The 13,970-nt window shown below is 43.4% G+C and overlaps 1 protein-coding gene across 1 annotated transcript in view; it reads left to right on the top strand.

Annotated features, from left to right (window-relative positions):
* The window catches only part of nbas (NBAS subunit of NRZ tethering complex), a 185,129-nt gene that overhangs the window by 3,960 nt on the left and 167,199 nt on the right, over window positions 1-13,970 (top strand). Inside the window, exons 5-9 of the mRNA XM_069657356.1 lie at window positions 236-283; window positions 1,265-1,308; window positions 6,292-6,425; window positions 8,703-8,836; window positions 12,126-12,224. Of these exons, the coding sequence (XP_069513457.1) occupies window positions 236-283; window positions 1,265-1,308; window positions 6,292-6,425; window positions 8,703-8,836; window positions 12,126-12,224 (459 nt within the window). The remainder of the gene's footprint in view (window positions 1-235; window positions 284-1,264; window positions 1,309-6,291; window positions 6,426-8,702; window positions 8,837-12,125; window positions 12,225-13,970) is intronic.

Raw genomic sequence — 13,970 nt, 5'->3', positions numbered from 1 at the left:
TGTGGGCTCTTAGCCCAGTATTTATCTCTTTTCCACTCAAAAGGCCCCGCTCCACACACGCAAAATGTTCTCTCATATTTTCCTTTAATCATACAACATTTAATCTCTACTTTTTATTAAAAAGTACGAGTCAAAACGACATTTGTTCTCTTTCCCTGTTTGCTCTCTTTGTGATTTGTCTCATTACTTTTTTTCCCTCTTGTTCATTCTGACTGTTCTCTTGTTTTCTCCACAGTAATGGCAAACTGCTGGCAGTGGTTCAGGACCAGTGTGTGGAGATTAGGTAATTATTGAACTGTATCCCGCTGTTAGAGGCACTCTGTCTGTGTGTGCCAGAGATAGAGAGAGTTTTAATTAATAGGCTGATTTATCCCATCTCCCTTTTAAGTCGAGCAGCAGCCTCTGCTTGTATCTAAATAATGAAGGTTTTTTTTCAAGCATCAATACTATAGCCATTTTCCAACTGGTCAAAACACCCGCTAACCCGTGGCTTTTTTGCTTAGTGGGAAAGGTTACAATCGGCATTCAGACTGAAATGGCACTTCCTGAATGTTTTCATTAGTTTGTGTGTGTGTGTGTGAGAAAGAGACCAAAGCGGGGGGTGTGTTTGTGCTCAATGTGAGTGGTTGTAATTATTTTTCAGACACGATCCAATTTCCCCCGAACACAGAGAAAACACACTCACTCAGCAGTGCGCTCCATTGACACACTGTAATGCTTTAAATGGAGCAAAATTGAAATGAAAATCAATCGCAGTGAAGCAGATATGAATGTCTCTCGCTCTCCAGAGGCTAACAAGAGGCTATGTGAGGCTGGAAGGACTGATTTCTCTTAAGCTTTTGTGTAATTTGAAGTCATTTTCATGCACATATCGATATGTTGAAGTATGTTTCTGTGTTTTGGTTGACCTGTTGTTATCAGGGGCAATCAAGTTCATCCATTTACCCCTCAGCTCTATACTGTGAGCTTCCTCTGTGTCCTTTGTTCACACCACTGTTGTTTAATCACACAGTGTTTTATAGCCTCGCTTTGTGGCATTAGTCGACGTGAGTGGGTGTTAAGTCAGCTAAAGGCCTCATCCGTTGAGCTCTCTTAAGAGTCTGTCTAAACACTGCCTACTCTCAAGGCCCTGTCCGATTGATCCATCGAGCTACTTTAGTTGGCAGGCCATCAGTGGCTGTTATAACCTGCCGAAATACCAGGGGGACGTATAAGGCTCCCTGTTGTGCCTCTCACTCTGTCTGTCTGTGTGTTTGCTCCTCAGGTCTGTGAGGGATGACTTCGGCTCGGTCATCGGGAAGTGCCAGGGTAAGATCCCGTCACCCCTCTTGTATCCATCACATGCTGCAGTTCACTGTAGATACATTAAATGACAGTAGCCTCCATAAGCACCCCATTTTCTTGAAGTATCGTCAGTGTAATGTGAGTGTTCATGATGCCCTTCATGGTGACGTAGCAGAGTTATGGTCTGTCCTTGTCCTTGATGCACTGTGGTTCAGGACAAAGGGATCATCGGTTTCAAGCACTTTGACACAAGTATCAACTACAGCTGTTGCTGAATGATAAATAAATATGAAGAACAACATAAAAGAGAGTAGCATCAAAAGGTGTTGAGATAAGTATTGTTGTCAATAAGCAGTAATGGTATCTATGAGGGGTGGGACAAAATATCGATACGGCAATATATCGTCATCCTGACTCGTACAATATCGTTAACGATACAACGCCAGGTATCGATTTTTTAATTTACACATATGCTGTTCTGAACGGATTTCCCTGTGATTTTGACTCAGCATCACGACTACATGACTCCTCGTGGTTAATCAGATATTGTGATGTATCATTATATGATTGTCTTGCAATATATCAATTATCGCACAATATCTGTGTCATGATATTATCGTTATCGTATCGTAACGCGTATCATATCGTGACTTACCATGCGATTCCCACCCATAGTATCTATAATAATATTAATTTAATCCAAACCATTCCTAGTTTTGAGCAGTTTAAACAAATTCTAACTAGAATATAATTCAATAAAATACCAAACAATTATAATAAAAAAAACAGGACTTGTCTTTAAAGCATAAATTATCACAATATATGCAGAAGATATTTTTTCCAGGAATTGCGAATTGGGTTATATTGCATTTAGATTGTACAATGTACAAAAAAGTATCCATATTAGTTGAACAATAACTTAAGCTTCATTTTTGTAGTAGTTTTTATACCATTATTTTGAAAATTTGCAAATGAAGTGTTTATATTGGCAAGTTAGATTAAACTGAAGCTGGTGGATAATAATGTTAAATGAACAGCCCTAAGTACAATAGAATATGTAGATAAAATTTAATTGATGGAAATCTAGTCTTCCCTGTCTTTGGTTTCACCTCAGACACCATAGAAGAAGAGATGAAGTCTGTGTCTGAAATCCTGTTTACTACAGTTAAATAGCATCCTATATGTGTGTCAGTATAGTATCTAAATTGTTAATATGAAATACATGCACCTCAAAAATGTTCGGTATGAAAAGGAAAGGTTATGTCCATTGTATTTACACCACTATCTGCTAACAATCCCACAATGCATCATTGTCATGTTTCATAATTTCTTACAGTAGAATCTTGCAACACTACACCTGTCGGCAATTGCAATAAGTTGATGATTCATAAGTGTCTGAAATCTCGGCCTCTAGCTTAACTTGAAGCAGACTGCAAAGTGTTTTTTGAAAGAGTGACCAGTGAAACGAGTTTGAACACAGCCGAGGTTTTACTTTGGTCTGAAACACAAAGACAGCAGCAGCTGCCACGGTCTAAAGTCCAGCCCACATTTTTCATAAAAGGCTGTTTTTGTCTTCTGTGGTGATGTTGATGAATCTGTTGTCTGTGTGTGTGTGTGTGTGTGTGTGTGTGTGTGTGTGTGCGTGTGTGTGTGTGCGTGTGTGTGTGTGCGTGTGTGTGTGTGCGTGTGTGTGTGTGTGTGTGTATGTGTGTGTGTGTGTGGGCTTACATGCCTGTGCTTTTGCTTCTATCTACTTTGAATGTGTTTCAAAGACAAATATCGACCGCTGAGGCTAATTGGACTCTGTGAGAGAGGGACTGTGAACAACAACACACATAATCACCCTCATCCCACACACCGCCACTCATTAAACACTGCTTCATAGTGGCTGATAAAAATAAATAGCCGTGATTGTTTGATTAGATATTAAAATGGCTCGCAGTCTTGGTTTTAATTGCTCTCAACAAGGCGAGGCCCAAACTCAAGTTTTGACATAGTAATAATTTTATTTATATAGCAGCTTTAAAAACACGGGTTTACAATTGTTTGACAAACAAGCAATCGAGAACACAGTAGGTAACGGAAGAACCCAAACAACATGGCCGACACAGCCAATAGGACAAAAGATGTCAAAATGTTAAAACATGGCAGAGGAATCAGATGACAAAGGGTGAGATGAGTTAAAATCAGTCAGAAGAAATAAAACACATGAAACACATAAACATCAAGTCTGTAAAAGTGAGTAATAGTTTTGTATGTAGTCTTGTTTACTTAAAGGGAGGGTATTATGCTAATTTCAAGCCTCATATTTCACTCTGTGATACCTGTGGAGAAGCTTAGCATAACTTACAGTTAAAAAAAAACTCTGCCTGAAACGACTCAGTCGGCTCATTCCCTTTAAGAAACCCCGCCCCTACAACCCTGCTTTCTTCTGATTGGCCAGCTCTCCAAAGCTCTTTCTAGACGCGGCACTTTGTGATGTCACAAAGTGCAGCGTCTAGAAAAAACTGCGTGAAACCTGGCGTTCACAGCAGCCTGCAGACTGAGCTGAGAGGCCTGGGGATTACTCCAACATACTTTTACCTACAGATTTGAAACCTCACCCACCCCCTCTTTAAAGCTCTTCTCATAAAAAACTTTAATATCGCCATGATCCCTAGGTGTAAATGTATCGTCCAACCGGCTGCTCATTTAAGCACCTTTCACGTGTTTTGGTTTTAAGGCCCACAGCTTTATTCGGTGATTTGCAGCTTAAGTTTGATTAAGCAACTGTGCACTTCCTGCCAGCACCAAACAGGAGAAAGCAAAAGTTAGCAACTAGCTAGCGAGCATAGCGCCGCATTAAGCCATTAAAAAGCCAGATGTTTCCTTGGGGAGGTGGTGGAGACCAAAACAGAGAACTGAATGTTTCATGTGTCTGCAATCCAAAATATCAGTCATTTGAAAGACACCATTATGACACCATTTCTAAATTTATTGGAAATAAATAAATTGGACAACTTTAAAGAAAAAAAACAAAAAAACATTTCTAATATTCTAAATTGTATTATTTTCTGCACATAGACTCATTGTCTTACGTACACACTCCTCTAAACAAAACACATAAACAAAGTGAGAGCTCAGTGAAACTTGTCAACTTGTCTTTGTCAATACTTCTTTTCTCTTTTTCTCCAGCGTTTTTCCTTTTTTTATTATTTTTCCCTCATTTCCGTCTTCTTTCCCGCCAATTATCCCGTCTCCCTCACCCTCTATTTCTTCTTCCTTGGCTAGCCGTCATTGTGCGCCGTCGTTCTAATGGCTCATCGTGTGGATAACAGTAGCCGCTGGGCCCGCGTAAACCCTTGCCTCCCTCCTCTTTTTTTTTCTCCCCATTCCATTTCATCTCTCCTTTTCATTTTACTTTTACTTCATTTCATTTCACGGAGATTTGTCCTAATGGATTTTGCTGTGATCCTGCCTTCTGTGGCATTTGCTTTTAATGGAGGAGCGTGCGTGCGTGCGTGCGAGAGCTACCGCCTTTTGTGCTTGTGTGTATGCATGCACACCTGTGTATCACTCTCTGTCTCCTTCCCTCCCTCCCCTGTCTGCTCCTGTTACAGCGGAGTCGTCTCCCGCCCCTGTACATAATTCATAAGTGTTGAGCCCTGATAAATGCATCTGCGAGGCCTTTAGATAGAAGGCTTCTGTTGGGTCGTTCGGTGTAATTCTCCCCAACTTCCGCCCCCGCAATCGCTAGGAGAAAAAAAAAACACACACACACAGGACAGTAGCATCCAATTTTCCAGCTCCCCCCAAAAAAGCCATCTATGTGGAAATGGAGCCCTCTCATCCGCAGAACAACACACTGTATACAATTCATAATGGGAGCCAGAGATAGGAGGGGAGGCAGTGTGAGAGGGAAATAGAAAAAAAGATTGAAATAGGAAGCAAAAGAAGAAGAAAAGATCAGAGCAGACGCTCGGTATCTATGGCTCTCATAATATCTCCATGTTCCTGTCTGCTCCTCCTCAGCCGAGAGTCTCCAAGGTGTGTTAAATCGCCTTCTTCTTCTGCTCTCTGATACTTACAGGCCTTAAAATTTGGGGAGCTATTATTCCTCTCAGTGGGAGCCGGCTTCATTGTTTCTCTCTCCTTTTTTTTTTTGTCTCCGTCTCACCTCCGACTTCCTCCCTTCATTTAAAATTCTAGTCATACAATATCCCGACGCCTCCATTCGTTTGCGGTATTGCCCACCAGGGGTTGCGGCATCGTTTCCTCGGCCAAGAAATCCAATACAATAAACCGCCAATAGCGCCGTTATGTGATATCAACAAAAACATAACTTGCTTTTCATAACTTTATTGCTCAGCAGACGCAGCACCCGTGGTGGCGCATTATGTCTCACACTGTTCTACAATGCAGAAATCCGTGCAAGAGGGCTGTATTTACTAAATATTCTGCACAGACTGTGCACGTTTGTACCCCTGAAGATAATCAGGTATTCGAATCAGATTCAGCGTCCCCAGCTCCTCTATCAGGCGGTATGACAGCGAAGCCTTGAGAAAGCGCCAGCAGGCGAGGATGTGCTTTATAACAGCGATATGGTTACACTCACTGCGCGGCTGTATCAGCACTTTGGTAAAACAGTAGCCAATACTTCAGTAAGAGCTGGATTTAAGATCCCCGTTCTCCTCCCTTTCTCCCCCCCTCTCGTCTGAGCGTGCGTGTGAAACTTTGAGGGACAATTATTGAGATGTATTACTTCAGCCATACATCATTGATGAATTAGATAGGTCCTTAAACACACCGTGCTGATGTAATGCATTAGCTAGCTCGATCCTTCTTCTCCCATCTGTATTCATCGGCAGCGCCACCACCGAACACCAGGGAATATTTGCACAGACTTTTCTCATCTCGCTTAATAAGAAATCCATGGTGCCCTGAGTCTCACGTCCCTCTTTTCTCTCTCTCTTTCTCTCTCTCTGTTTCTATGAGCTTTCAAGTGTTCTATTTTTTGTCATCCTGCAGTGCCGAAGGACCCGAACCCCCAGTGGCGACGGGTGGCATGGAGCCATGACTGCACCCTGCTGGCCTACGCCGACAGCACCGGCACCACGCGCCTCTTTGACCTCATGGGCAGCGAACTCTTTGTCATCCCGCCGGTAATGATGCCATGTTTCCTCTTTCACATCATAAACAAGCCTTTTTTCCTCCTTTGTGCATACATTGATGCTAATTATAAGTGATTAGGTGCAGCATATGGAAACCCAGCATGCACTTTGCTTCTTATCAGCATTGTCTCCTAATGTTTCTCGGATGATTGGTTCTGTTACAATATGTTGTATCTAATCCTAATTACATCCTATATTTATCACTGGAATGCACTTGACTGGCTGACAGATTATACACCGATCAGCCATAACATTATGACCACCTGGCTAATATTGTGTAGGACCCCCAAAACAGCCCCGACCCATCGAGGCATGGACTCCACTAGACCTCTGAAGGTGTGCTGAGGTATCTGGCACCAAAACGTGAGCAGCAGATCCTTTAAATCCTGTAAGTTGTGAGCTAGTGCCTCCATCGATCGGACTTGTTTGTCCAGCACATCCCACAGATGCTCGACTGGATTGAGATCTGGGGAATTTGGAGGCCAAGTCGACACCTTGACCTGTTGTCGTGTTCCTCAAACCATTTCTGAACCATGTTGCAGTGTGGCAGGGAGCTGATCCTGCTGAAAGAGGCCACTGCCATTAGGGAATACTGTTTCCATGAAGGGGTGGACTTGGTCTGCAACAATGTTTAGGTAGGTGGAACGTGTCAAAGTAACATCGACACGAGTGGCAGGACCCAAGGTTTCCCAGCAGAATATTGCCCGAAGCATCACATATCCCTATAGTGCATCCTGGTGCCATGTTTTCCCCAGGTAAACGGCGCACCCGCACCTGGCCATCCGCATGATGTAAAAGAGAATGTGATTCATCAGACCAGGACACCTTCCTCCATTGCTCCCAGTTCTGATGCTCACGTTCCCATTGTAGCCGCTTTCTGCAGTGGACAGGGGTCAGCATGGGCACCCTGACCGGTCTAACTGTTTCAGCAGTTTGAGCTATAGTAGCTCTTCTGTTGGATCGGACCACATGGGCCAGCCTTTGCTCCACACGTGCATATCAATGAGTCTTGGTCGCCCATGACCCTGTCGCAGGTTTTCCTACCTTTGACCACTTTTGGTACTGACCAGTGCAGACCAGGAACACCCCACAAGAGCTGCATTTTTGGAGATGCTCTGACCCAGTCGCTTCCAACACATCATGTTCACTTGCTGCCTAACATATCCCACCCACTGAGAGGGGCCACTATAACGAGATAATCATTATTCACTCGCCAGTGGTCATAATGTTCTGGCTGATTGGTATAAGTTTGGTAAATGCAGTTCATTATCCTAAAAAAGACAACTTGCTGCAGCACATTCGACCATATTTGTAACTTTGAGGTGACACAGTTCTAAGGACTCCGACATCTCGGCTCCAGAGTCGGTTTCTCTCCTGTTCTTCTTCTTCTGTTCCAGTGAAGCACACTTTAACTGGGCACTTTGAGCTGCCTGTCACCTTTTGAAGAAAGTGTCTCCATGTCAGACACCCTCTGTGCTCTCTTTCTCCTTCACTGTCTCCTGCTTTTTTCCCTCCTCTCTCTTTCTTCTCCCCCCCGTCGCCTACAGTGTCCCTTTCTTTTCTTCTCACTCCTCTATTTAATTTTTCACACCCTGGATCCTCCTTCCCGTCTCTCTCCTCTCTCTCATCCTCGCATGTCTGTCTCTCCTTGCGCTGCCATTTCAAGTCCATCTGCCCCCACTTCAATGCCCTCCCCGCGCTGCATATTATCATTCCTCCATCTCCATCCATCACTCCTCGCGCTCCTCCATCCGCCACCGTCAGAGCGGATGAGCGCAGACACTCCCCAGCCACGCTTTTTCTCTCGCACTCTGTGATCTTCATTCCTTTAGTGCAGCTCTGCTTTGTTATGTACCTCCAGTTTGTGTGTCTGCGCGCTCACACCGGCGCCCCCTGCTCTGCTGTGCTGTTGCTCCTGTTTGTCACTGTTAAGTGCACACACTGGTGACTCGCAGCTATTTCAGGAGGAGAGGATAAATGACAGATAGTATGCATGGATGAAAAAAATTAAAATCTCCCCCTCCTCCCCTTTTCTCTCGCTTTCTGTCTCTCCTTCACTCTCTCTGTCTCTTATCTTTTGTTCCCTGACGTCCCCTTTTCCATCATCCTTTTTCTCACTTTTTTTTATCTTCTGAAACAAACGCTGCTTTGTTGTTTGTCCTTGTAAAACTTTGGTTGGACACAAACTGATTATACATATTTCTTAACTTTCCATTTCAATTTCATCAGTTGCTGACTCCTCTTTCTCATCTCCCTCTTTTGATCCAGGTGGTGAGTTTTCCCGGAGATTTCAGCTGTGCAGTGGCCGGCCTGATCTTCCTGGAGTGCACAGCCAGCGCTCAGTGGTCGGCCGAACTGCTTGTTATCACATATGGCGGAGGGCTCAAGAGTTACCTCGTCAGGTGAGAGACAAAACTGCTTCACTAGTATGTCTACAATTGAACGATTTGTTATCATGCGCTATGTAACTAGAATAAATGACCCTTTCATTAAGATGGCTCGACTGACATTTCAACTGCTTTTGCCACTTACGTGTCATTTCAGCTGCTTTGATCCTTTTTTTTTAAGACTTTTTTTTGGCTTTTTTATGCCTTTATTAAAGGGCCAGTTCACTGATTTTCTTTCTCAAGAATATTTTTATTGAGTTTTAAACAATTACGCATATTACACACAATACATTTCTGAAGTGCACAACAGATGTGATCAGACAAAGCGCATCCATAGCAAGAGAGCACTACTAATAAACTCGAACCAATCATCCCTCAACCCCACTAGCCCCAACTACCAGCCGGAATCCCGTGTGTCAAAGGGAAGCCTATTTCGTCTTAGGAGTAAATTAGGAAAGAGCTGAAAGTCGGGTTCTATATTTAGAAAAGAGAAGGAAAATAGGGTACATATCAGGTTAAATAAAAGAAAATAAAAGAAGGAGGGTTTAGCAAGTAATAAACAAAATACAGAATGTTACTGCCAGAAATCAACAGAATGGCAATGAGACAAAAAAAGAGAGTCAGGATATACACCTTTAGTTTGACTGGAGGTTCTGAAAGTATTTCAGGAAAGGTCCCCACACCCTTTGGAACTTAATATTTGAGTTACAAACTGAGTAGTGGATCTTTTCAAGGTTTAGACAGGACATAATGTCCCTCAGTCAGTGAGCGTGGGTGGGTGGGGCAGCATCCCTCCATCTTAGTAAAACTGCATGCCTGGCCAAAAGGGAGGCCAGTTCACTGATTTTCAACCGTCATGCTTTTATGGGGAGCTAATGCCATTATGGTCTAACAAAAATGCAGTTTCACTCTGTGCCTTTGGAGGATGCTATCCGCTTCTCCAATGGGCCCTGGAAAACCTCCACCAGACTACGTAAAACATGCATCTGGTGGAGGCCAGGGAGCTCGCTAAACTACACTTCCTCAATCTAGGACGCCGCTCTGAGCCATCGCCTGCAGCGATCAATGTCCTTGACTGGAAAATGGTAGTATTTCACTCCAGCGTCTCTCGCTGGGCCGTTCAGAGGGAGCAACACAGGTTGGGTGTTGTAGGAATGTAGAATGGTTGAAACCACGAGCTGTTTGTACAACTATGGAGGCAATTTCAGATTTTATTGCTTCTATCGATGACAGAGAACACCAGCTTTGACTGACAGTGGCTTTTTTCCAGGGATGAACTGCTCCTTTAAATTCGGAGGGAACCAGGCAAACCTCTTCTTCATGCTTCCTGGTTTTATGCTAAGCTAACCACCTGCTTGTACTCCATTTATATAAAAGACATATGAGAGTTTTAACAACCTCCTCATGTAATTCTGAGCAAGAAGGCTAGTGTCGGAAACAGGGGAAGAGAGTGGGGGATGACACGCAGGGGTGGGAGTTGACCAACACCTCAATACCTGGCCTGCGTGATTTAACCGCTGAGCTAAACCGGCGACCCTTTTATAACTCATTAACTTCTTTCAGTGGCTACTGCCTGACATTTCAACACTAAGGCGGGAGCCTTAACCAATCGCTTCCATTTCTGCTTCCTTCCAAGTCACACTAAATATCGGATAACTAACGCAGAGAAGTCCTGCAGGCAGACAGTGTGCACACGCATCACAGAGGCAGTTGTGTGCAGGTCAACACAGACCACGCTGACAGCTTCACTCTGGAAATTACAGTTCAACTGCTTTCACCACTTCGATGCATATCTCAGCTGAAATTTCAAATGTGCTCAACTTCCTCTTCAACGAGCATTTACAATTTTGGTCAGCGCTTACACCTGGACACTTTAACCCCTTTCAGGTCCTTTTTGGGAAACTGCTGTTTACAGTGCGTACACTTCAGCCGACACTTAAACGGACATCATCTTTCAGTGTCTGCACTTGAACTGGCACTAATTCCTGTCCGAGCTATCACGTTAACTGACATTCCCTGCTCTGATACTCACATACGCTTCAACTTACATTGCTTTTTTAGCACTTTAATGTCACTCCAAGGTCATACCTTTTTTCAGCAATTTCCAATTCCACAACAAATTGAACAGTTTAAGCTCTACAAACATTTTTGGACTATTTTGGCTGCAAAAAAGTCCATCCGTTCTTAGCTTAGCTTTCTCAGCTGCTTTATTATAACCTGATTTAAATGCATGTGTTGTAAATTCTAACCTTTATAGTAAATTGCATCCTATTTGTGCTTTGATTTGGTGCTGCATGCTTGTCTAAAATGTAAACGTTAGAAAGCGGAGAAACTTCTCTTTGAATACCAATTCCCCTTCTCACTAATCCCGCTTCAAATTCACAAATACGCATTCTGAATATTTGATTAATGACATCTGACTTTCCTCATGGCTGCCCACACCTTCCCCTGTTTTAATTTAGCATTATTTAATATGGCATTATTTCAGAGATTTCCAATCTAATTCTGTATGATTGCCGCAGTCACACCGAGCCCCGGTGTGCTGACACTCCAAGACACGGGATGAGATTGTGTCTGTGTGTGGAATCCTAAATCGGACGACGTCCTGCACTCCCTGACTTCCCCTCCGCTCTGTGTGCAGAGCGATGTTTGCTGAGAACGGGGCGAAAACTGCGATTTATTTTTCTATTAGAGGCGGATAAATGATGTTCTCTGCCTTTGAAGCCGCCGGGGTGTGATTGTGTGTGTGCGTGAGGAAGTAATTAAGATGTGGGAAACATTTGAACCGGATTTAGGTTCATTTTCAGCGTGGGGCTTAAACTCGCTCTTCATGTGACTGCGTTCAAATATTGTGGCACAAACACTTTGAATTAGAATTATAGCTGAGCCATCTCTCTTTCTCGCTCCGTGCCAGCCCTTCTGCATGTGTGCGTGCGCTGCTTCACTCTGGAATAAACACCTTAACGTCTACAGGAAGTTGTCCCTTCTTTACCTCCCTTCCCCTTCTCTCCGTACACTTTACATCGCACAGAAACATTTCCCCAGTGAGATCCCTTCTCACAAATTACACGACATCTCCTCGAGTACCAATCTAATTTAGATTGCCCACTTAGATTAGATTATATATTTTGCCATGTCTCATTTTAATTGCAGCCGAGATGTAAATTGCTCCGTCATCTTCCCCCTAAAACGGCTTGGTAGCACCATTAACATTTTGCACATGGGTGTTCCTGTTTTTGATTGTTTGTTTGCCAGAGTGCAATTATAGGTGACATGTTTGCGTGACTCCCTCTCTCCCTCTCAGTGTGGGAACCAATCAGAACTTCCAGGAGAACCACAGCTTCAGTTTCTCCGCTCACTACTCCCATGGCATCACCTCGGCTATTTACCACCCCGGACACCGGTGAGTTATCTGTGGCCAACGTTTAGTGCTTTTAAAATGTGGTTAAAGGCAGAGGTGGAAGTAATGAACTACAACTACTCACGTTACTGTAAGTATTTTTTAAATGAAGTAAAGTAATTACTACATTTGTACATCCATCCGTTACTGAGTAAGATAAGTATCTACGGACATTGTGAGCTAGAAAGAAAACTGACTTGGACCAGACACCAATCAAATGCATCACATCAAAAACAGGCCAATCAGATCAAAGTGTGATGCATCGCGACAAAACAGCAGTGTCGGTTGATTTTCACTGAGTCCAAAGCGAAGGAGGAGAGCTGGGCTGCAGCTCTCTGCACTCCCCCTAAGCATAATGTTAGTGAACAATGGGACAGAAGAGAGTTCAACTCAGACTGAAGGAAGTTCTTTGTTTAACCAGAAACAGCCGTTAGATCGCTCTCTTCAAAGCCACCAGACTCCATTAACAAATTTCATCATTTTACCTAGCAGAACACCGGACTTTCTGGTGCCTCGTTACATGTCGTAACACATGTTAGTTCGGAACCAAACTAACCTTTAAAACACCACACAATAAAACAAACTAACCGATTGAGGCAGAGGTAGACCATCAGCAAATCCTGTGTAAAATGACGTATGTCAGTTAATTTGGTGGCTATGAAGAGAGCTATGTAACTGCTGTTTCTGGTTAAAGTGATAATCTCAAGTAAATAAATGTCTGTTAAGTCACTATCTATCGCCGAATGAGGTAACACAATGGTGATTGAGCCTATGGCCCACTGATGAAAGCCTTTGCATTTGCAGTATATAGTATTATTATAGACTGGGTGTCTGTGGCGACTTTTGTGGAAAAAAATCACAAGCGGCGCCCAGTGAGTGACGTGTTTTCCATCACCCAGCAGTGGTTGGTCTGCCAGAGAGGGTAGGCGGAGCTAAGCGGCTGCTTTTCCGGTCTCTGCAAGTGTTGCGAGTAAACAGTAATCTACTATGGCTGAACAAACAAAGAAAAGATCGATGACGTGAAGTGAAAATCCAAAGAAAAAGAAACAAATTCGACGCTCAGATGAAGGCAAACTAACTCTAAAGAGGAAAGTGACCAGAGCAAGGAAAATCAGGAGTTACGACTGGAGCCAACCGTGGACGTCAAACATGCAACACTGTCTGGATATCTGGGAAGTGTGCTCCTGCAATTACAGTTTATCGCCATAGGTGCCGCCAAAGAGAACGAAATTGAAATCTTCCAGATTACCACTTTAAGGATACAAACTTAGTAGTTGATAATAAACTTGCGTTTCTGCCGCTCATGCTGTGTTCACTCATGTAGAAAAATAACGTGTCGATAGTGTTTACCTTTTAATGTAGCGCAATTAACGCCTGTAGCGCTCTTATTTCCCTCTGCGGGCTCCACAGTCCGAGCCTGCCTCTATTACAACTGTGTTTCATCAAGAGTGTTGTTATTCAAACATCTACAGACATCCTTATAAATCCTTTGAATCAATTTTTCACCCATACACTCATTGCCGATGATGCTACATGATGCCACGTACAGCTTAAATAACCGAGTTTGGAAAGTAGCTGAGCGATTTCAAGCGCTTTCATCATCTGATGTCCAGGGGCAATATGAGTACGCTCCCAACGTGTCGTCAATATGCTGGTAAATATGTATTATATTGATCACAGTGCTGCACCAAAGTGTGAATTTACTGTGGGCTTTATTTTGATATGTAAATGATGCTGTTGCAAACATGT

This window comes from Semicossyphus pulcher, unplaced genomic scaffold (genome assembly GCF_022749685.1).
Source record: "Semicossyphus pulcher isolate SPU_LCO1_2020_fin unplaced genomic scaffold, fSemPul1.0.p SCAF_11, whole genome shotgun sequence".
NCBI classification, from domain to species: domain Eukaryota; kingdom Metazoa; phylum Chordata; class Actinopteri; order Labriformes; family Labridae; genus Semicossyphus; species Semicossyphus pulcher.
Note: the sequence above shows the minus strand (reverse complement) of the source record. Positions and strands in the feature narration are given on the sequence as shown.